Raw genomic sequence first — 23,072 nt, forward strand, 5'->3', positions numbered from 1 at the left:
TATAAATATATATATTTTTGGTATCTGAGGTTCATCCGGGCCAGCTTGTTGCACGCGTCTCGATTACATCCTTTAGGGGAAATGTTTTGTTGTCTGCAAGATTCGAACCCATTAGCTCTCCACTATTTGAATAATTGGTAATTGCCATGTATGATGTATCACAATCTTAATTTTTTTTAACAAAAATAAAATAAAATAAAAAAGTAAACAGTAACCTTTCTTTTTGGGTAACCAAACAGTAACCTTTCGCTGCCAAACTACTGGTTTATTTCATAAGAGTATGTGGAACTTCCACGTTCTAAGTCTCAAGCCTCATATGGTCTCTTACCCAAAAAAAAGCATCATATGGTCTTGTCAGGCGGAACTTATGTTCTTAGAATCTAGTTTGGCCTTCTCCCAAGTCTGAACTCTGAAGTCACCATTACAGATCTTTCTGCAATTGACAATGGTGGCTGGATGTCGAATTTCTCAGCACTTGAGAAATTATGACCTTGGTTTCTGTTCCAGGGTTCCATTTTGTCATCAATTGGTTGGCCGGAAGTTTGTATCGTTCTCCCTGAAACCCTGTGATAACAATGGTCTCAAGAGTTGTCTGATTGGGATTTCCGGCAATGTTTCTGGGTTTAAAGCCGATACACTGGAAGCCAAATCATCCAGTGAAGCTCCTGCTCTCTCTGATTGCTTCAGGTTTGATTGTTTGGTATTTTCTTTTTTAATCTCTCCTACTTTACCCAAATGAATTATCCATTCTATAAACTTGTTCACATGCTTGGTCTATTTTTGAAATTTTTATCTTATGGGTTTTTTCACGCTTGAGAGACCCTCTTTTGCCTATGGTTGTGTTTTCGTGACTGACACTTATCCAAACGTTTGCTCTATATCTTATTGTGTTAGTCAACGTGATGATGATCGGGAACTTCCTTCTGATAATTCATCATCCATCACAGGTTTTTCATTTTGCTCCTATCTTCTGTTATTTCGCTAGCCTTCTTTGTTCTGGCTGGTAATGACTAATAGTTGCATTTGTCATTCATGGCAAAAAAAATTCAGTTCTTAGGAATGTGGTTTAACACTTATTTTCTTGTAAAAAATATGAATGAATTTATATTGATAGAACGAAAAGGGTTTTCATTTTTGTGCATGGGGCCATGGGGGGTGGTGTTGGGTTGATGCTGATTCCAATGGGTGTTAGAATCACACCCAACATACTGTCGGGGAGAAGTTCAAAAAAGACTGCAGCAAGAGTAATTCAAATTTCATATTTCACCTTAAAAAAGACTATTACCTACATTTCTGAACTCCTTTCAATAAATGACCAAGGCTTCAAGTTTTAAGAAACTATGTTGGGAACCAATGTACAACCATGAGGAAGAAAACAGGCAAAATACACTCACAATGCACTGAATTTACTTTGGCTTGGCAAAATTGCTTACCTCCTCCCAAGAGAACAAGAGATTTTGGCTATCTCCTAAAGAACTCCTCTACACCACTCTCCATCTCACAAAGTTTTCCCCTTTGAGTTTTGCCACAGAGACAACATATGGACACAATACTCTAATCTTCACATTATTACAACTTTACCCTTACATGTAATTTACCGAAAACCAGTCAAACCAAGTCTAATTATATGAAGTCGCAGAATACAAGACATTCCTAACCCTAACAATCTTTCCCTTAGCTTGAATTATACCAAACCACTCTATAGAAGACGTATTTTGATGTCAGATCTACCATAGCCTTTATCTCTATCTATCCGTCAAACCAAACTGTTGGTCTATAGGCCTGCTTAGGATGTCCTTTGTCTGCTATATCTAAATGGCATAGGTGACCCTTGCATCCTAACTATATTGTATGGCTCATTGTGGTAAGCAATGTGACATGGCTCCACCTCTCCTATTGTTGCTGCTTGCTTTTAGAGATCACTGCCAACCATTAAATCCAAAACAGAAGTCACCCACTTCTTTCCAAACTTTCCCTTATTTAACACCTGAAGGTGGCCAGCAAGCCGTGGAAACTAATTGCAAGGTAACAGATCAAGACCACCGCAAGTAATTGGTCTCATTAAGCTTGATGCAGTTTATCTGAAAAGAGGGGAAGTCATGCTCACGTAACTGGAGCCTTCTCCACTTCAAACAAACCAATAGATTAATTAGATAAAGTTCTGATCCAGAAAATATGGGTAACCAAAGAGACTCTATGATCCTTCTTCACGAAAGGATTTATACCATAAATGGGTAAAAAAAGACTCTTGTTGGGAGTACAAGTGCTCACCAACAAGGAGAATAAGCCACAAAGGGTACTCAAAGGCATGGAAGAGCTGACGTAAGAGAGGAGACCTACCACAGTTTTACCAGGTCAATTGAAAGCAGCTGCTCTGGGTCCTATGCCTATTCATCTTTGTGACTTTATTCTTGATCTTGTCTCTAACCCCTCCCTGGTAAACCAATTACAGTATGTAAATAATGAAGAACATTACTCACAATCCTATCTCTTTTGTTGTATCATATGATTTTTCGTCACATATTTTCCAATCCTTTGCTTCTTCCATATCTGTATTCTTAACACTTGGAAGGAAGCACTAGCTTAATCTCATGAGAAAGAAGCAATGGATGAAAAAATAAAAACTCTGGGAATAGACACAACATTATATCTAGTTGCCTTAACTACAAGAAAGAGGATTGCGGTTGCAAATGGGTATTCATAGTCAACCACAACATTGGTGGTACTGTCGAAAGATATAAAGCTAGGTTGGTGGCTAAAGGATTTACACAAACCTATGGCATTGATTATCAGGAGACCTTTGCACTTGTAGCAAAGATGAACATAGTATGGGTCATTCTTTCATGTGTAGTAAATTAAGGATGGGATGTTCAACAACTTCATATCAAGAATACATTTCTTCATGGAGAAAATCAAGAGGTGTGTGTGGAGTTCACTACTATAGAGTTCGCTACTGGAGAAAAGAAGGGTGCAAACTCAGCCGTGCTTTGTATGGGTTGAAGCAATTGCCAAGATCATGGTTTTGGAAATTCCATAAAACCATAGTTTCCATTGGCTACAAGCAAAGCAATGCTGATCACACTTTGTTCATTGAAAAGACTAATGCCCACATCATTGTGTTGATAGTATATATGGATGATATTGTTATCACTGGAAGTAGTGCAACTGAAATTTCTTCCCTAAAGACCTTATTAGGAATAGAGTTTGAAATCAATGACATGGAAAAGCCGAAATATTTCCTAAGCATAGAGTTGGTCTATTCATCTCATGGAATCTCTCTCTCTCTCAAACACACACACAAACACACACAGAAAATATACTTTGGGATTGTTAATGGATATAGGTATGTTGGGCTGTAAGCCAGCAAATACTCCAATTGAACCCAACTCACATCTTAAGAGTCAAGATGGTGAACTTCTGGACAAGAGAAGCTACCGACGATTAGTGCGGAGACTTATTTACTTGTCTTACACCAGACCAAATATAGCTTTTGTAGTCAGTCTGGTGAGCCATTACATGGATGATCCATATTCCTCTCATCTAGATGTTGTTTGTAGAATCATAAGGTTTAAAAGCGATTTTTGGAGAGGGAATTCTAAAATTTTCCCATCAATTTCTCAATGTTGAAGCTTATATGGATGCAAATTGGGCCAAATTTGCGGATGATAAAGGTCTATTTCAGGAAAGTTGGTTACTTGGAAAAGTAAACAGCAAGCTGTTGTAGCTCGATGTACTGCTCAAGCTGAATTTAGAGCAATGGCTCATTGTATGAGTTACTGGGGTTAAAGGGATTGCTTGAAGATGGTTTGGTTAGATGCAAAGGCTCCCATGCAACTATATTCAGATAGTAAGTCAGGAATTAGCATTACTTCGTTAAAAGAGAAGATTGAGTCTGGTCTTATACGCATTTCTTCTGCTTCTTTAAGAAATCACCTGGCTGCTATATTTAATAAGAGGCTTAGTATTAAAGTTTTTTGTCCTATTGCTAGCAAGTTGGGCATGGTTGATGTGTATGCATCAAGTTGAGGGGGAGTGTTGTAATTCTGGGTTTAAGGGTAGAATTTTCCCTAACATATTATTTTGTAATATCCCTCATTGGATATTTCTACTTTTCTTGTTCTTATTATCTGTTAATATAGATAAATGATGGCTCTGTCTCTCTGACACAAGTCAGCATCTCAGAATATTTTTCATTTTGACATCCAAAGGCCTAAGACACCTGCTGTTAAAATATGTTCAGAAAGGATGTTCAACCTGTTTATCATTGCATATGTACATTCAAGCCTTATTGTGTTGAGATAAAGGTTGAGGGAGAAGTACCTGATGTGTTTGGCTTAGATTGCCTAACATGGAGTTTTATCTTGAGATGTCTGTCAATATTAACATATCAGCTTCCCCTTCTAGCAGTCTTCTGGTGATTGTTGTATTAGTTTCCTCAGAATGACACTCTCAGGTACCTAAATTTTGAGGATTGTAGGCACTTTCACCATCAGGACATGGAATTGAAGAATAAGAGTGTCATCCCTGTTGAAAAGGATTAAGTCATCAAGGTCAAGAGTCAGAGTAGGTTGTTAGTCTTGGCCAAAACTAACAAACCAGAACTGATCGACAACAATTGCTGCTGATTATTAATTGGTTGATTCTGGTCCTAGCCATTAGAGTGTATTTTGGAGTTGGAATGAAACTGAACCAATTAACCAGTTAAAAAGATGGCTAGTTTTTTTTTTTTTTTTTTTTTTTTTCACTCTAATGAGCCAATGATGCTTATGTTAAAAAAAATGAACCATTGAGTACACTTGCTTTGTATTTCATAGATTCTTGTCCAATTTTATCATAAATTTTTGTATGGGCACCATGTATGGGTTTCAATAATACTCTTTTGGGGGTTGTCTGTTGTTTTGACGTTCATACCAATTTTATCACAAGGCATGCTGGAATTACATTTACAGAATTTTTTTTTCTTCCTACACATACTTCTATTTTATACTCCTAGTTAGTCATTCACTGCCAGTTCTAATGATTATGCATCATCATTCCTTATTTGACCCAATCTTCTGCTGTTGTTCTTCTTTATCACTTAACTAGGAGGTATAGCAGCTCTGGGAAAGTTTGATGCTCTTCATGTTGGTCACCGAGAACTTGCGGTGCAAGCATCAAAGGCTGGCGTTCCCTTTCTTATGTCATTTGTTGGAATGGCAGAAGTACTTGGTTGGGAACCGCGGTACATATTTTCTCTTTCATCTTTTTGTATTCTCTAAAGATGCTAGGTTTAAGGTTTCTACTAATTTCGTATGAAATGCATATTCTCTTTGGTCTATGTTTATTTCCCCAACCTTTCTTCCCATCTTTTCATTTCACTTCCATTCATTGTTATAATTTGGGAACCACTTCGTGTTTCTGCAGTTACAAGTACCCACCCATGACTTGAAGCAGTTTGGTTGGCATTTTGGTTGTGTTTAATACAGTATAAATCTGCACTTCAAATGACCTGGCCGTTGTGTAAAATGGCCAGTTTTATTGGTTATTCCACTTTACGATGGAATTTTTTTCCTGTCACGAAGGGGACGAGAGGGGAAAAAAGTGACCGTAGTTTTCAAGGTGCCACCTGGGCATCCAGGCACTGTGGTGGTTCTAGGCGCCTGGTTGGTGTCACCTTGATGTTCTTCCGCCCTCAAACACCTTGTCACCTAGACGCAGTGACCCGTGACAACCATGGAGGTTACAGGAGCCAGCAGTAATCTAACTACACAATCCTTCTTAATGGTAGTAGATGGAAACTTCGTTCCTAGGGATAACCAAGAACTGGGTTGCTTTTGTTGTACAAACTTGTTACAGAGGTGAAAACATAACATGCTATAAAGATAACTAACATTAGTGTACCTATCCCTGACCACGGTACTTGCTGCAGATATTTTATTCCTGAAATTGTTATATTTGCAACGTTCTTAGTCATGAAATGTGCGAGAGATAATTAATTGCACTTGCTTCACCTTAAGTCACTTTTGTCTCTTAATATGGTACTGCAGTTGACAGCAATGGATATCCATATGGTTATCAGTAGTGTAACACTGGTTTGGTTGATCACTGGGTTTTATGATACTGCCCATTATAAATCCTACTTAGACCTTGGCTTCAATGTTCTTTCACAGTTTGGGCCTGGAAGTTGCAGAAGAGCAAGGTTTGAAGTACCAATATCGGGTATCCTAATGGAAGGATGATTTTAAGAGACATAGCATACCAAAGGTATACAAAATAAGCAAAAGATATGTATGGAATTGGTCAAGATACACGTGGTAATACACTCTGTAGCAAAAAATGATATAGTGAGCAATATATAACAATTAGGGTTCACACATACTGCAAAACCCTAAAATGGAGTCACAACATGTGACAAAGCAAGTGCACTACTTTGTTACTATAAAAGATGAGGTTCTAACGTTGTAATAGACTAATAATCTTCTGCCATTAACAGTTCTGGGGTAGTTGAAACTCATATCTGGAAGGGTCTACAACAATAACAGTGAATAGGACGAAGTTGTTCACGGACTGAACATAAGCATAGTGTGATGGAAACCCAATTTTAGGGGCCATGGTTTCTTGGAAGAATTCCCTAAAATTTAGGGTTTGCCTTGTTCACGGACTGAACATAAGCATAATGTGATGGAAACCCAATTTTAGGGGCCAGGGTTTCTTGGAAGAATTCCCTAAAGTTTTTGGTTTGCCCATAATCTTCCAACAATAAATCTCCAATAGTCGATGGGTTGATCTAAGGTACCAAGGATGATCGATATGGGAAAGCTCAATTATCACAAATAGATGGGTAGGATCCAATTGAGGAAAAGGGTAAATTTAGGGTTTTATCAAATCAAGATGGGAGTGAACTTGTGATATCCAGACTGACCCTAGGAGGCTCAGGGAAGTCTGCGGTTGGGTTTGGAAGAGTTTAGGGATGATTCTGGGTAACTATGGCCTTGATCTCTGAGGGAATGGAAAAGATCTTTGGCAATCTTTTAATGATTCTCTTCTTCTTTCTTTCTTCTTTTCGTTCTTTCTTTTTCTTGTTTCAGATCTGCCGCAAGTCAGGAAAGGGGGTGGGGAGGGATGCGACGAAGAAAAGAGAGGGAAAGAGGGAGCTGCAGGGGAGGGGAAAGGAAGGGGAGGGGATGGGGAGAGTTGTAGGGGGGGTAGGGTAGGGGTTTTAGGGGCTGTCAGGGGTTGAGGAAGGTGCTGCCTGGGGTGTGGGGGCGGGGGGGGGGGAGGGGAGGGATTCTGGGTCTGCGCAAGAAGGGGAAGGGGCCTGGGGTTGGTGTGACAGGTTTGGGAGGGTGTGGGAGAGGATGGGGGCCTGCAGTACTTACTTGGAAGCTGCTGTAATGGCTTGTGGATGCTGGAGACTGGAAGAAGAGTGCTAGAATCTTTAAGAATGGGCTGATCTTGAAGAAGAATTCTCAATTTCTAGCCAACCGAGGCCTCCTCAACAAGGCCACGATCCTTAACTCAAACTCAATTCTTATTCAAATGAGACTTAACATTACAATGAAAAGACTAGGCTATTTTTGCCTACTAGAGGCTTAACTCTAATTGGGAGTCCTTTATAATTTACGATCTCCCTTACAATTAATCTCAGACACACAATTAAAACTTAAACTAAACAACAACTATGGAATCTTCTTGAAAATAGATTCCCCTACGACACTAGTGCTCTCTTTGGCATGGATTATATTTATGTTTTTCGCCTATTTATGAATAAACAATTATAATAATAGGTTATGAATGATATACAATTTTTGTTTGGTTACTATTAGATATGATATATTATACTAGTAAGAAATAGGTTTCGTACCATTGGGTGAATAATCAATAATATATATACTATATTATGTATCATAATTTTTATTTTTGGTTAGTTTTGTTTACCTTATAAAATATATTTGGGCTTCAGTTTTGGTTTTATCTAGTTTTTATCAGTTTTGGCTAGTTTTGATATCCTTAAAATATTGTTAAAGTGGAAATGGGAGGAGAGAGAGATTAGAACAATTTTTTGTAATTTCACCTCTTTACCCCTACTTATATTATACTAGTAAGAAATAGGTTTCGTACCATTGGGTGAATAATCAATAATATATTATGTATCATAATTTTTATTTTTGGTTAGTTTTGTTTACCTTGTAATCTGCACATGCTCATTAATGGTACCTGCATAAATAATAAATAACAGTTTTGGTGATAAATCATAAACAGTCCTAACCCATTTATGAATTTATGTTTAAATCAATTTATTTTAATGATAAACAAGGATCACAAATCATACCAAGTATATCTATTTATGTTTATAGATCAAATAATCATAAAATTCAAACAGTACCAAATAGAGCCTAGGACTCCAACATAAAGGAAAGGAACTCTTCTTGTAATAAAAGACTCGTAAAAGTCCTTTAAAGTAAGACTCCACATCAAGACAAGACTTCTACACTAAACAAAATTCTTGAACATTAAGAAATAAAATTCTGAAATTTAATTCCAGCAGATATTCGGGCTGAAATTGACCAAAATCCTCCTCTTGGAGGGTTTGGCCAGCCCTAGGTGGGCCACGTTGGAGTGGCCTTGGGGCCCACTCCAAGGTTTCGGCCAGGAGGTGAACCCTTGTTCACATCATAGTGTTGACCCCCAGTGAATTTTAAAGATGAAGAAATTTCATTTTTTTTTTGTGAAGTTTCTTGAATCTCAGTATAAATACTTGCAAAAATATTATGCAATTGGTTGGTTTACTTTTACCTAAATGGCTAAATCTATGGATTTATGGCAAAACATAGGTTTAAAAACAATGATTTTAAACACTAAAATTATGTTTTTTGTGAATCTCTCACATTTCTGTAATATTTCCTTCAATTTTTCAAAAAGCTTGTTTAATGATCCATACTTACTTCTTTTTAGCACCTTTTGAATTGTTTGTTACTGTACATGAACATTAACCCCAACTTAAATCTATGCAAAAAAGAACTTTTTTTTTTGGGTGGTGGTCAGCTAGAAATATAGCAGCTACTCAAAATAATCCAATTATATAGGAAAAAAGGATGGGTTTTTTTTTTTTTTTTTTTTTTTTTTGGGTTGGGGGGGGGGGGGAGAAGAAAGCACCAAAGAGGCCTAAGAGAAAGACAAAACAAACAGACTTAAGCCCTAGGGAACAACAATTGTATGTTACTTCCCCCATCTCTAATACAAGGATGCCAATAAAGGAAGGAAGGAGTCCAGTAGGAGACCCATTTATGATAACAGAGGAGGAAGAGGAGATGCAAGAGTAAAACCAGTGAACAAAAGTTGGAGGGATAGCCATCTGATTAAGGATGTCTTGGGTGCAGTCCTAATGAATGGAGTTGAAGGCTTTTTGAATGTAAATCTTCATAAGGGTAATTGGGAGTGAGGACAATAGTCAAAGCCAAAGACAATATCCGCACAGAGGAGAATGTTATCAGCAATACTTCTACTTGAGATAAACACGGTAAGAAATCTTGGCCTCAAGGCCAATCTTGTTTCCAAGAAACCAAGATCTCGGTCGAGATATGGTAACTCTTTGGGCCCAACTAGAGTGAACGCGAGGGCCCATCTCGGGGGGTTTAAAGGGTTAAGTTGAATCTTGGTATTTAACCTATTTTAGGCCTTCTAAACATACTGGTGGCCTTAGGTTTGTGAGAAAACAAGCTTATGTCTGAGTTCTAACTTCTAACTCGACCCTAAATTTGAAACTGAAATGTTGCATGAACGAAGATGCAATGTTACAAAACATGAGATATCAAACCATTAATTGATATAAATGTAAACCAAGTGATAAGATACATCAAATAACTCAAATTGTTCATAATTCCATCCATATTAGTGGTTCATTACTCAATAGAAAAATATAACATCATCTGTGTTGACTCTCAAAAATACAGTAGGACAAGCATCATAACTTCATTAGAACAAGGTGAAATAAATTCAATCAAGGCCTAAGGGTAACTAAGCAACTGCACCACGACCATGTCCTGCAGGTCCTTTACTGGCTCTATGTTGTTCAGCCAACTCAATGAGGTGGTCAAGAATATGAATTCTCACAAAATTAGGGACAAGAGAGCACCTGTGTGTATTGCATACCATCTAACCAAGTGTTGCTTGAACCTCATTTTGCCTCCAATGAGGATTTTACTGTAGTAGTTACAATTGATCGTCTATCACTGTGGATCCATGGGGACTCCGTGTTGCTAAGCAATATCAATATCCTCCATTGTTTAGCAACCTAGATTTTGAATTAAAAACCATCATCTTCAATGGTAAAGTGAAACAATCAAAATACTTGTACATTTGTAATATGTTAATTAAAAATCAAAATGCAAAGTGAGTTTTGTGTGCAAAGTTCAAACCTGGTGACTAACTGTCTGGTGAGTATCACTTAGCTTGTTCCCACATCTTATTCTGAGTGTAGGTAACATAGCCTTTCCTACTCAATGAGTTTCTATAATACCTCATAGGTGTTTACATACCCCAAGTGTGTTATAGTCCAAAATTGAAGGAACAAAACTCTGGGGTAACCTTTAGTGCTGCGTGGCTAGCTGATACTGAACTTGTAGGTATGGGTTCTTGAAGTAGTCACTCGGCAACCTAGCTTCACTCCCATAATTGAATTCTACAAGGTTGAGGTCTTGAACAATCTGAAGCCCTCCTTATGAAGAGTAGCCAACTATCAGAACTAGTAGTGTGATCGTCGGCTGCATACTTCGAGGACTGACTGCCAAGGCTGATGGTAAGTATCACTACCACTAGCATCAATGCTCATACTCCTGATGCTCTCTACCAGATTATGAATGCTTATATCACTTATATCCCTATGGCCCTTATAAGTCCAGGGTCGGGCACCATGGTCAGTATCCTGTGTAGCATGGGTAAACTGGGTCTCACCATTGAATTTTATTTGATGGTGGTGACATTCCCCTTTGACTTCCACTATATTGGCCCTCTCCACCTCCATTTGCAACACTAGCACCTGCACTACTGCTTGCCCCATTAACACTGCCTCTATGACTCTGAGACTGAGAAGGGGTGTCATCATCCATTCTCACTCTCTGTTATAGTAGGTCATTCAGGTGGCTTCTCAAATGGTATAAGCTAGTTGTGTAGTTGTTTGTGTATGCACTACAGCCTCATCAGAAGACATGTGGGCCTCCACCTTAGCTGGATCCATGGCAGTAACAATATTAGGATCTGGCAACACTCCTAGCGGATCCAACACTGGTCCACCTCAATCCTAACCCATTGGTATGTGACATCCTCCTCATCATCTGCCTCATAGAAAATCTCCACCAAAGTATCCTTGCACTTATGTGCTTTAATCTCAACCTCATGTTATATTGCACATACACCAACTGCTCGAGTCTCTTATTGTGCACCAACTGCCGGGTCTCTTATTTCCCAATCTGTTACGCATCTTATTGTGGATGAAAGAGAATGTGCTCCAGTTCCTCTTGCAACCAGAGGATGAACATGTCTACAATAGCACCCGAATGACTATTGTCCTCAGATTTGGGGCACTTGTTCCATATAGTACTCACCAGTGAACTGCATCAAAAAATGTAAGAATGCATTAGGGTTTTGGCAGGTAAATATTATAGCACTTGCTTGTATACTTAGTTAAACTAGAAATACTTAGTTACTAACCAAGGTCTCCTTGCTTCCTGGCCGCAATTGCAACAACATTGCCAAAACTCCTTGTGGCATCCCTGAAATCGTTGATCTGTACACCCATATTTCAAGTATTGACAAAAAATTAGTAAGTGTAAGCACTATATATGAAAGAAGGTGGTGAAGAGACTATAAAATAAGTTCTCACCTCCCCATTAATCATCCCTTGTTTGGTGGGACATGGCTCTAGCTTGTCTACCTCCCTTGCACCGCATTCATCAAATGGACCTCAAGCCCCATATTAAGCTTGTATTGGTACTTGGGGCTTGAGGTGGTAAACTGGTGTTGAGAAAATTAAAAACCTGGTCAGTGACTTAGTTGTTTATATTAATCCAATCAACAAATTCAACATTCTTAAGTGTAAATTATACAACATAAAGTGACTCTCCAGCCAAGTGCAAAAGATGCATCAAGTGCTTCTCCCATCTCTCATAAATAATCTTGAGGTAGGCTTTTGAGGATCTAGGGGCAGCAACTCTGACCATCTCCTTCATCTACTAGATGGCAGTGTATATGTGGGCCAAGGTGCACATTTTCTTAGTGTCCACCATCCTCAAAACAAACACAATAGGCTCCTATATACCCACTGTCTTATCAAGCTCCCAAAAGGAATCATAGAAATGATTTGTTGGGTTGTTCTTGCTTCATGTGTTAGATCCATGCCAACTAAAACATTCCTAACTCGCAAGCATCAATTGGAGAGCACCACTTTCAATTGGATGCTTTTTAACGCAACATTGTTTATTGGCAAATCTAGTGTCACCAGGCCTCACTAGATCACCATTATAGTTGCCCCTCATCATTTGCAAGGCACACCTATGGTTTATATATAAAAGTGGTCACATTGTCATTAGATCTTTTCGTGCCCAAGTCCTTCAACATAAGATCAATAGAATGGGCTGCACATTGTGTCCAAAAGCGGTACCCTATTGCTTTTCTTGGTCATAAGCATCTCCCCAGCCTTTTTGTAATTAGCAACGTTATCTATGACAACTTGGATAATGTTGATTGCCCCTATCTCAAGCACCACCTTCTTCAAAAGCTTGTAGATATAGTCAGCATCCTTCACCTCCTTTGATGCATCCACAGACTTCAAGAACATTATCTTACCATTGCAGTTCACCATGAAGTTAATAATGGATTGTCTAGTAGGACTAGTCCATCCATCTGCCATCACAATCACACCGTATCTTTGCCATCGTGGCTTAAGTGTCTCGATGTACTCTTTCAGCTCCTTTTGCTTAGGCAAGTAGACATCATCTGCTCCCATGACATTTGTCCTTTCATCCCTGGACCTACGCTAGCAGTCTTATCAATCAACCCCTAGTAATACGGACCCTGGGCTCAATTAGGTGCAATGTTGTTGTAGAATATAAACTTGTTGATCGCATCCCTATCGTAACCCTCCCTACTACTTCCAAACATCTGAGGGATGGTTGGTTGGAAGTAGCCCTACTGCCTGAAGGTGGTGGGGTCTTGCTCTAGTATAAGATCCACCTGTTAAGACCTAGGAGAATGCCATGTGGATGTGAGAGAATGGGATTATCACTACCAAGTACCAACTGCTGGTTGGAAGATTGTAAGAGGGAGGAAATATGTGAGAAGAGGGGGAGATGTTTTATGTAAGGTTTTGGGCAGCCTTTAGCTGAGGAACTATGAGTTGTAGGGGGTGCCTGGCGCCATTGAAACTAGTGTTATTTGTCCCTCTTGCAGCATAATGGTTGTAGATTTGGTTTTTGAAAATCTCTGACGTTCCATCAATCCTTTGAACCATGACTTTATGAATTTTGCAGCCCTTCCTTCACTCTCAATCTGGGTGGCATCCAATTCCACTCTCAGATTCGACATCTTTTCTTCACCAAAATCAACTTGCAGGGCTTCCTTGAAACTTGTCCAATTGAATTCCAGCCATTTTTTTCCAATAAACCCACTCCAATGCCATCCCCTTCCAGATGTTGGAAAGCCACATCCAATTGATAATCATACTCAATGTGGTGTGCCCAACAGAAGTGTATTATTACCTCTACAATCCATTCCTGTGCATCCCCTTCGCAGGAAAATATAGACAATCCAGTCTCCATCTACCGTCTCTCAGATCGAAACACACTCTGATGCCAATTGACAGGAACTTGCTTGTCGAATACGAAAAATTAACAAGATTTAATTACTGGTATACGAGAACAAACACGAAGATAAATAACAGTGGTTACAATGGTGCCAATGGTGCCAATCACCCCCTACACCTCATGGTGCCCTTAGCCAAAGCCTGACCCTAGGAGATTGCGATGTGGAGGAGAGAGAATGGGATTACCACTACCAACTGCTGGTTGGAGGATTATAAAAGGGGGAGGATATTTGAGAAGAGAGGGAGGGTTTTGGGCATCCTTTGGCTGAGGGCACCGTGAGGTGTGGGGGGTAGCTGACACCATTATAACCAGTGTTATTTGTCTTTGTGTTTGTTCTTGTTATTCCAGCAATCAAATCTTTTCAATTTCTGTATTCGACACGTGGGTTCCTATCACCACCCTCCTTTATGTTTGCTCCTCCCCATGTCCGGTCTTCCTCCTCTTCTCACCTCCCTCCTTAAGTCTAGATGGAGCTGTTGACCCTGACCCAGATGCACCTGCTCCTCTAGCCTGCTCATATTGCTTCACATTATCAAAATGCAAGGATTGTCTGCTAGCTTCAAAGGCAGCCTTCATTTGTTGCCAACCTCATCATCATTTGACTCCTCATCCACATCCACCGAAATGCCCCTATAAGACTCCTCCTTGAACTTCCTCTGCTGCCTTTCCCTCTTTGTCTGTCAGGGGTGGGGAAGGGACTGGGAGGGTCTGCGATGGAGGGGGTGGGCTCCTAGGACTTGTGCAAGGAAGAAAAGGGGTGGGGAGGCTGCAGGTAAGAGAGGAGGTAGGGAAAGGGGGTGAGGACCCTTTGAGTGCTTGTAAGTGCTGGAATGTGGAAGAAGAAGGTGGAATTGATGTGCTGATCCTTGAACAAACTCTTGATTTATTCAGCCATGGCCCCCTCAACAAGGAACCATGATCCCTAACTCAATCTCAAATTTTATTCAATAATCAGACTTGAATTATAAAGAAACAATAGGTTATTTATAGCCTACTAAAAGAACTAAACTCTAGGTGGGATTCCTTTATAGATTAGGAGCCCACTACATAATCTTGACCCTTGAAATAGAATCTAAATATCTAATGCTGGAAATTAAATAATTTAAAACTCTATATAAGGAAGTTCAGTTGAAAGAACTCCTTAGGACACTTGACTGCTAACTACTAGTAAAGACAAATTCCAATAAAAAACAAAATCCTGAAAGATAGGAACCCTTCTTGTAAAAGAGCCTTATCTTATCTACAACTTAACCAACTCAGTAACAACTTAAATAAAGGAAATTAAAATGGACTGGGACTCTTCTAGAATTCTGAAATTTGATTCTATCAGTAAGATAGGGTCCAAAATACCCTTGGAATAGGGTTTGGCCAGCTTGCTTGGGTGGGCCTTGGGGCCCACGTTGGGGTTCAGCTAGGGGGAGTCAATCTGTGTTCACATCAGGGGGTGGGTGTGGAAGAGACAAGGAGGGAAGAGAAGAAAGAGGCAACCTCAGCCATAATTGAAAGGATATCGGAGAGCAAGGGGCCACTTCCATCAACAAGGGATGGGATAGAGTTGAAGTTAAGCGTTGCCTTCAACGACCAGTGGAAGTAGGCAGAATCAGAGTACCCCAGTTCCAACCATTTGATGTGAGAGTTTTGGCAGAGGAACTCTTCTTCTCTCCTGGAGGAGAGAGAGAGAGAGAGAGAGAAGCTCATGGGGGAGTGCTCTCGTTTCTTCAGCAAGGGAACTTTTAAAGAGATCGGCCTGAAGCCGGGATTGGATGCCGGTCAATCTGGATCAATGAGAGGTCACAAGGGAAAGGGCCTTCTTGGACTGCTGGTTGGGAGTTTCTTTGCCCCTTTTCTGTGTGGAAATTGAAACCAACATGGGCTTTCTGATGGTCATATCAGTTTGTTTTAGAATGTATCACATGCATTTTATTGGGCGATATCCGCCAATTCAATGCACTAGCAATAAATACATATGTTTAAAATGAAAAGAGATACATATCAGTAGCCACTGATTCTGAAATCATCAGCCAGTATGATATGATACTGGCTGATACTTAAAAAACTGTGATGGAGAATGACCCGTTTCCCATAGGGTCATCTCCTAGACATGCTGGATGATGCTGTGGAGTCTCCTAGGCACTGCTACTCTCTTGTGGCATTAGTTAATTCACTGCTGACATGTAACATTAGTTTCCTATTAAATTTCAGTAGTGGAACAATTGCCAACATTTCTTTCTAAATTCTGGAACCATTCTCCTCTATAAGACTTAAGGTGATACAATGTCTTCTTAAATCCAATTATGACAAGTTAGACTTAAGAAGACATTGTATCACCTTCTGCTGATGATCTCTGCTGGCCATCTTGGATGATCCAGGTTTCCTCAAGAACACTCATTCAATTTCCTTGTGAAAATCCGTCAGTACCTGTCTCTGAACGCTTGGGATAAGGAAGAGGACATCGCTAACACGCCCAACCGAGCTTCACTAAATGACATCCCTGAAGTCAGTTATCAGGCCTCCCCCGAAAAAAAAAATGATAATAAAATGAATAAACTCAGTTATCTGGCTGTTGGATGATTCTTTAGGTCAATCATTACTTGCAAAAACTTGCAATAGGCAGAATGTCCATGTTCAGAGAGAATAGGAAATGGCGGTTGCGATGGTTGTTGTAGGAGTAACCACATATGCAGGGGCCAATACCAAGCTGATGGAGACTTCTTGACTGATTTTAAATCTCCCTGGAGAAAGAAAAAGAAGAATAGAATAAGAAAGTAGGCCTTTGTTACCAATATTTCTCTCTTCCTTGGTGCTTGCTATTGTTTCTTTGATGTAAGGCTTCGTGCCTGCTGTTTGCCTCTGGACTTGTCTGGGCCTGCCCTTAGTCTCGTTCTACTCTCCCCCTTCCTCCTTTCTTCCTTTGGTTAATGAATTTTTTATTCAAAAAAAATTAATAATAATAATAATAAATATAAAAAAAAAGGAGTTTTTTGGTGGCTTTCTTTCAAATGTAATATCTGTATATGGTCATTGTATCTATAAACTGGAAGTGAAAACAGGTTACACATTTCATTGATATCCTTTTCTAGTCACTTCACATTCTAGAAATTCTTTAGGTATAGACAGATTTAAGGGCATAAAGTTTAAGATCTTTTGACATAGGGAACAGTCCCTCCACGTGCTAACATGCACCCCTGATTTTTAAAAATAAAAACTGTGGCAGTTGTATTTGTACTAACTTCAGTAAATTTGTTAACTTCACCCTCCTCTTACAAGTAATCTCTTGATGTAAAACAACTAATCTCTGTCATTGTTATGTGATTTTCATATACAGGGCTCCTGTAGTTGCCAAATGTGACCGGAAGCGAGTTCTTGCTTCTTGGGCTTCTCATTGTGGTAATATTGCCCCAGCTGAGTTCCATGTTGACTTCTCAAGTGTTAGACATCTCTCTCCACGACAGTTTGTTGAGAAGTTGTCCAAAGATTTTGGAGTACGTGGAGTCGTGGCAGGTATCAATCAGTGAATGATTAATTGAGTTCTGTAGCTTCTTGTTGTTGAATGTTTTCTTTGTCTATCCAATTCAGCTTTATGTATGATGGTAAAGTTTTATGTGTCTCATGGCAGGTGAAGGCTACCGGTTTGGATACAAAGCTGCAGGTGACACATCAGACTTAGTGAAGCTATGTGAGGAGTATGGACTGCAAGCTTATATTGTGAGCTCTGTCATGGACAGGAGCCAATGCATCAGAGATAAAGGCCCTCCCAATTCAAAAGAGAGGGGACAAGTGTCATCTACTCAAGTTCGTCATGCTCTTGCTGAAGGAGATATGAGATACGTGTCAGAGCTTTTGGGGCGCAAACACCGTCTCATACTGAGAATGAGAGACCAAGAACTGGTTGGTGATGTGAATAGGATATCAGCTCCGAAGTCCAGTTTATTGAATCTGTCACCAAGGGATGGTTTATATGAGAACTGCTCTCTGTTGTTTAATGAAAGAAGCATAGTACCATGTAGAGCAATCATTGATGCAACTCACATACATATGGAAGCATATGAAGAAGGTTCTTGGACACAAATCCCATTCCAGAACAGCAGAGTTCTGGGAATTGAATTTGATGATTCAATACAACAATGATTGGATCCAATTCAAGTTTTCTTCTAGTTTTTATTTTTAAAATTTATTTTTGGTGAAGTAGCTTCTAGAGAAGATTACTGCATTCATGTATATCCTTATTAGAGAAAATTGTTTGGGGTACTGTGACTAAGAGCTATTGTAGTTCCTATGTATTTCATGCATAGAAATATTCTTTCCAAAGCATTAAGGGCCTTTTTGGTATCAATTCTCATTCTTATTTGCAGACATTCTTCATTTTGTTGATGTGTGTATTCATGTTGAATCCTATTTACATTAAAAGAATAGAAAACCTTCCAGGAGTCTATCATGGATTTTGAATCAAAACTTCATTCTATTCATATTTGTGCAAAGTCACTTAAAAATCCAAATGTAAATTGAGAGTATAATAGTAAATAAACATTCTTTGTATGAAAACATATTGTTTCTCCTTTTTCTCACTCCCAAATCCTAACGATTTATTTTCAGTTATTATTGTTATTTTTATCAAGTTTTCATTTTAAAATACTACTTTTTTTTCATTCCATAATTTATTCAGGACAAATTTATGAAATCAATTTTCATTTTTGACAAAAAAAAAAGTGGAGTCTCATATTCATTTATGTTAAATAGACGAAGTAGAGAATGAGAATTGATATAAAAAAAAAAAAAAAAAAAAAAAAAAAAGAAAAAAAAAAAAAGGGAAGGTATATGCAAGATTACAAATTATTTGGCATCTTGATTAATGTATGTCAATAAGAACATTCCTTACTAAAAGCACATTTTTGGTAGTCATGTAAAATGATAAGACTTGTCACTAAATTTTATAATAGTGTATTTTCTCATACTTTACTCGACAAATCTACCTAGATCCGATTTATCCACTTTCCATTTCCCTCCATTCAATAACAACAACAAGAAGTCTTTTCTAAACAAAGTGGGGTGGGCCGCAAAGATCTTTGCATTTCAATAAGCTCTATTTGGGGTAATACTAGATATAATGCCTAAGCAGTGCAAATCATTTCTCACCACTTCTCTTAAGGTTATCCTAAGTCTACCGTTAGCCCTTTTAATTTCTTTGATCTCTTCTCCGTACAGGGTCATTAAAGGCCTCCGGTTGAATATGGCCATACCAACTTCATCAACTTTCTCATAACTTATCACTTATCGGAGCTACTCCCATACTAGCTATATTATGGTCATTCTTAACCTTGTTTTCCTTAGTTTTGCTACTCATCCATCTTAACATCTTCATTTCTACTACACGGAACTTATCTATTTCCTCCTCTGGAGTGTCTAAGGTCCTCCTGCTGGAGTGTTTTCTTTTCCTGTTCCTCTCACTTTCTCAACTTTTGTCATGATGCAAGGAGAATCATCTAATTCTCATCCTTCAAAAAACCCCCACCAACACCGAATCCTCCACCTAATTTTGCATAAATGGATGAACCTTTCATCCTAGAGGTTGAAGATGAGGAAAGGCTGGACTGCCAAGAGGACCTAGTTCTTGCATGGAAAATCCTTGATGGTAGACTGTACGGGAGACAAGCTGTTAATGAGGGGCTTATAAAGGCCTGGCATCTTCTCCATGGAGTTCATGTTGATCAAGTCTCTAGTCATTGTTATACATTTCATTTTCACCATAAGTTAGCTTTAGCAAAAGTGTTACAGGGAGAACCATGGGTGGTAGCAAGTAATCTGATTATTCTGGAACAATGGTCAAAAGTAGTTCCATGTACCTTCCTCTATACCAAGCTCTAGATCCATATCTATGAAGTCCCTATTGAGCTGTTCTAGTTGGAATTTGGTTGGAAAATAGTGCATAAACTGGGTTTGCCTCATAAGGTTACACAGTTAAAGGTGATGGAGGAAATCTATGGAAGGATTTTTTTTAGATGTTGTATCAAAGTGGATACTCATCGACCTTTGAAGGAGAACATCCAGATACAAAGAAGGGATGGTATGTCATTTTTCTTTCTTGTTCAGTATGAAAGGGTCTCAGTGTTCTGTGTCTTGTGTGTGGTATCCTTGGTCATGATGAATTCCATTGCGAAGTATTTCACAATAGCCAAATTACTCACCCAAAGAACCATCATTGTAATGTCCAGAAGTGTTCGGAAGCCCCTCAACCATTTATTGGTGGTAATCTGAGAGCTGCTATACCACCAATGAGGATTCCTGATCATGCTCCTTTCGTCGATGGCGTAACCCCAGCTAGTAACATCTCCAATGGTCAAAGACCGACAAATAGTGAACATGATTGCACCAAGAATAACCTTTGTTTAATCCATCCAAGCTCACATCAGCCTTCACTTTTGCCTACATCCTTGTTCCCTCACATGTACCTATACAATTGGCTCAGAGGCCTGCTTCTCCTTCCCGAGGAAGCTACCATTCTAAAACCTCAGCCTCCCAATTGTCCCTTGCTAGTTATTTGTCTCATCCCATGACAACGACTACTTTGCCCCCCCCCCCTTACGAACATGGTTTCTCTCACACTGCAACTCATGGATACATCGCAAGTTCAAATAAATCAAAATCCCAATGTGGCTGCCTAGCTTATTGCTCTTCTCACACGTGTGAATATCCAACCACATGCTTCCCACTCCAATACAAGCCCATCCATTCCTCTTGGCCCACAACCCACTCACTTGGGCCTATTACCTCCCTTACTTACTGGAGCCATTAACCAAAATTATGACAGTCCATCATCACAAGACCCGAATCAATGTATGGTTCAAAATTTGCAAGCCCATCCTCATTTAACCCCAAAACCTAGTTTGAATCAAAATGTGCAAGCTTACCAACAATCAAACCCGTAGGAGATGTATCAGAACCCTAGCCCATTGACTGATCAAATTTTCTCTATAAACAGTCTCAATTCTAAATTTCCCCAGACTTCAAAAAAAAATTGTAGATGCAAGAGGGCAAACACTTTAGTAGAAGAGGTGGACATTGTAGCAATGGAACACGATCTGGCAACAATAGAAGAACCTTTTTTAACGGAGAACACCTTGGTGGCTGGGGGAAATCAGCCCCAAAGGGCCCCATGAAGTTTATCTCTAGGACCTGTTAAGGAATTGGGAGCAACTTGACAATTCTGGCTCTTACTAGGCTCTCAAGAAAAGTCAAGCCAAATGTTATATATTTTTTTTATGTAATCTCATTGCTCTGAGAAAGAATAAAGGTAATTGAGCACAAATTGAAGATAGAAAATTCCTTCAATGTTCCTTCGGTGAATGTTGCTGGTGGTCTTTTGGTCATTTGGAATAATGAAGTTAATATGCAGATTCTTTTTGCAAATCAACGGATTATCGATACTAGAATTTACTCTAGAAATGAAGCAAGTTTCTGCCTTACCTTGGTTCATGGTGAACTTGATAGGGAGAAAAGATATTTGGGAATTAGGGCGAGGAAGGGATGAAGCTTGGGCTTGTGCAAGTGATTTAAATTCATTTTTGCCATGGGCAAAGAAACAGGGTGGTTTGAAAAATAATGCTAAAAAAATGGGATTGTTTAGAAGCTTCCTTGATGCATGTAACCTGCTCGATGTTAAGTCTAAAAGAACTATCTTCACTTGGTCTAATAGGAGAAAGAGAGATGCAAATATAAAATTTAAATTAGACCGTTTGATGGCCAATAAAACTTGAGAAATGCAATTTGCAAATGCAGAAGTGAAAGTGTTCAGAGTACCATTGGTTCAGATCATCTTCCTATCATCTTGGATACTTGTCAAATGCCTTAGGGTAGAAGACCATTTTGTTTTGAAGCCATGTGGTTCACACATGAGCAATGCAAAAATATTGTAGAGTAGGCTTGGAAGATTCCTAGTTACGGCAAAGCTTTTGAGGTACTTCAACAAAAAAATCGGAGTTGTTAGCAGGTATTTACTCACCGGAATAACAAGGTATTTGATAACATCTAGAGGAAAATTGAAGATTTACTGGCTGAATTCAAAATATTACGGGATGCTCCACCTTCATAAGCAAATTAGATTAAAGAAGATGAAGTTCATGCTGAATTGAAGATTGCTTTTTAGAGAGAAGAAATTCACTGGTTACAGGAAGCTAAGCTTCATTGGGAAGAAGAGGGAGACCGTAATATTAAATTCTTTCACACTTGGGCTATTGAGAGAGGAAAACATAATAAAATCCTGGTCCTAAAAAATGATGAAGATGAGTGGGTTGATTCTGACAAAGGGATTCAAGAGCTTATTAAAAAACAATACCATATTGTTTTTTCTTCTCAACAAATTAATGAAGAGGCTCTTCACTTGGCCTTGTTCGCTCTGTCAAAGCGAGTGACTCAAGAGATGAATGATTATCTTGATGGTACTCATAAAGAGCAAGAGATTAAAGATGTTGTTTTGGATATGGCTCCTCTTAAATCTCCAGGGCCGAACGGACTTCCTCTTGCTTTCTACCACAAATTCTAGGATTTGGTAAGTCCATATGTTACTAAATTTGTTCTTGAATATTTTAGTTCTAGTTGTATGCCCCCTACATCAAATTTTATGTACATTTGCTTAATCCCAAAAGTTGATCAACCTGAATTAGTGGACTGGTTTAGACCAATAAGCCTATGTAATGTCACCTCCAAAATCGTAAGATATTAGCTACAAGGCTTAAGGTTCATTGTGATACTATTATTTCTCCACCTCAGTTAAGCCCTAATTCTCCAAAGACTTATTTCTAACAATGTTTGAATGGAACATAAAGCATTCCATTACATTAAAAAGGAGAAAAAAGGAAAAAAGAGGTTGATGACTAATAAGCTTGATATGAAAAAGGCATACAACAGAACAGAGTGGAAATTTATTGAAGAGGTCCTCATTGCTTTGGGATTTTCTAGAAAATGGACAGATATGGTTATGTCTTGCATCACCTGTGTTACATATAGTATACTTGTCAATGGCATTCCCCAACCAAGTATCGCTCCAAGTCGAGGTATTGGGCAAAGGGACCCTCTTTCCCCTACAATATTTTCTTTGTTCTCAATGTCTGAGTGGAATTTTAAGGTTGTGTTTGGTTCTGCAATTCTCTGGAATCGGCTTCGGAATCATGTTTCTAGGGAATCATGAGTCTTTGGAATTAGGTTGTGTAGAATCATATTCTTAAAATAAATAAATAAATA

At 38.9% G+C, this 23,072-nt stretch overlaps 1 protein-coding gene across 1 annotated transcript; it reads left to right on the top strand.

Moving 5' to 3' along the window:
- Nucleotides 1-279: 279 nt before the first annotated feature.
- Nucleotides 280-18,330, top strand: LOC149011922 (FAD synthetase 1, chloroplastic-like). The gene is made up of 5 exons (XM_089161134.1): nt 280-687; nt 895-947; nt 5,086-5,221; nt 17,164-17,339; nt 17,455-18,330. The coding sequence occupies exons 1-5, from the start codon at nt 446-448 to the stop codon at nt 17,964-17,966; spliced, it is 1,119 nt and encodes a 372-aa protein (XP_089017260.1). The 5' UTR covers nt 280-445; the 3' UTR covers nt 17,967-18,330.
- The last annotated feature ends 4,742 nt before the right edge of the window (nt 18,331-23,072 follow it).

Source organism: Hakea prostrata, chromosome 7, assembly GCF_041222555.1.
Source record: "Hakea prostrata isolate BN-2017 chromosome 7, UWA_Hpros_2, whole genome shotgun sequence".
In the NCBI taxonomy this organism is placed as follows: domain Eukaryota; kingdom Viridiplantae; phylum Streptophyta; class Magnoliopsida; order Proteales; family Proteaceae; genus Hakea; species Hakea prostrata.

Bases quoted from the DNA above. Each gene is read 5' to 3' on its own strand.
- LOC149011922 (XM_089161134.1), top strand. From the start codon at position 446: ATGGTGGCTGGATGTCGAATTTCTCAGCACTTGAGAAATTATGACCTT. The intron at 948-5,085 runs GTTTTTCATTTT...TCACTTAACTAG, and splicing joins TAATTCATCATCCATCACAG to GAGGTATAGCAGCTCTGGGA. The intron at 5,222-17,163 runs GTACATATTTTC...TTTCATATACAG, and splicing joins GTACTTGGTTGGGAACCGCG to GGCTCCTGTAGTTGCCAAAT.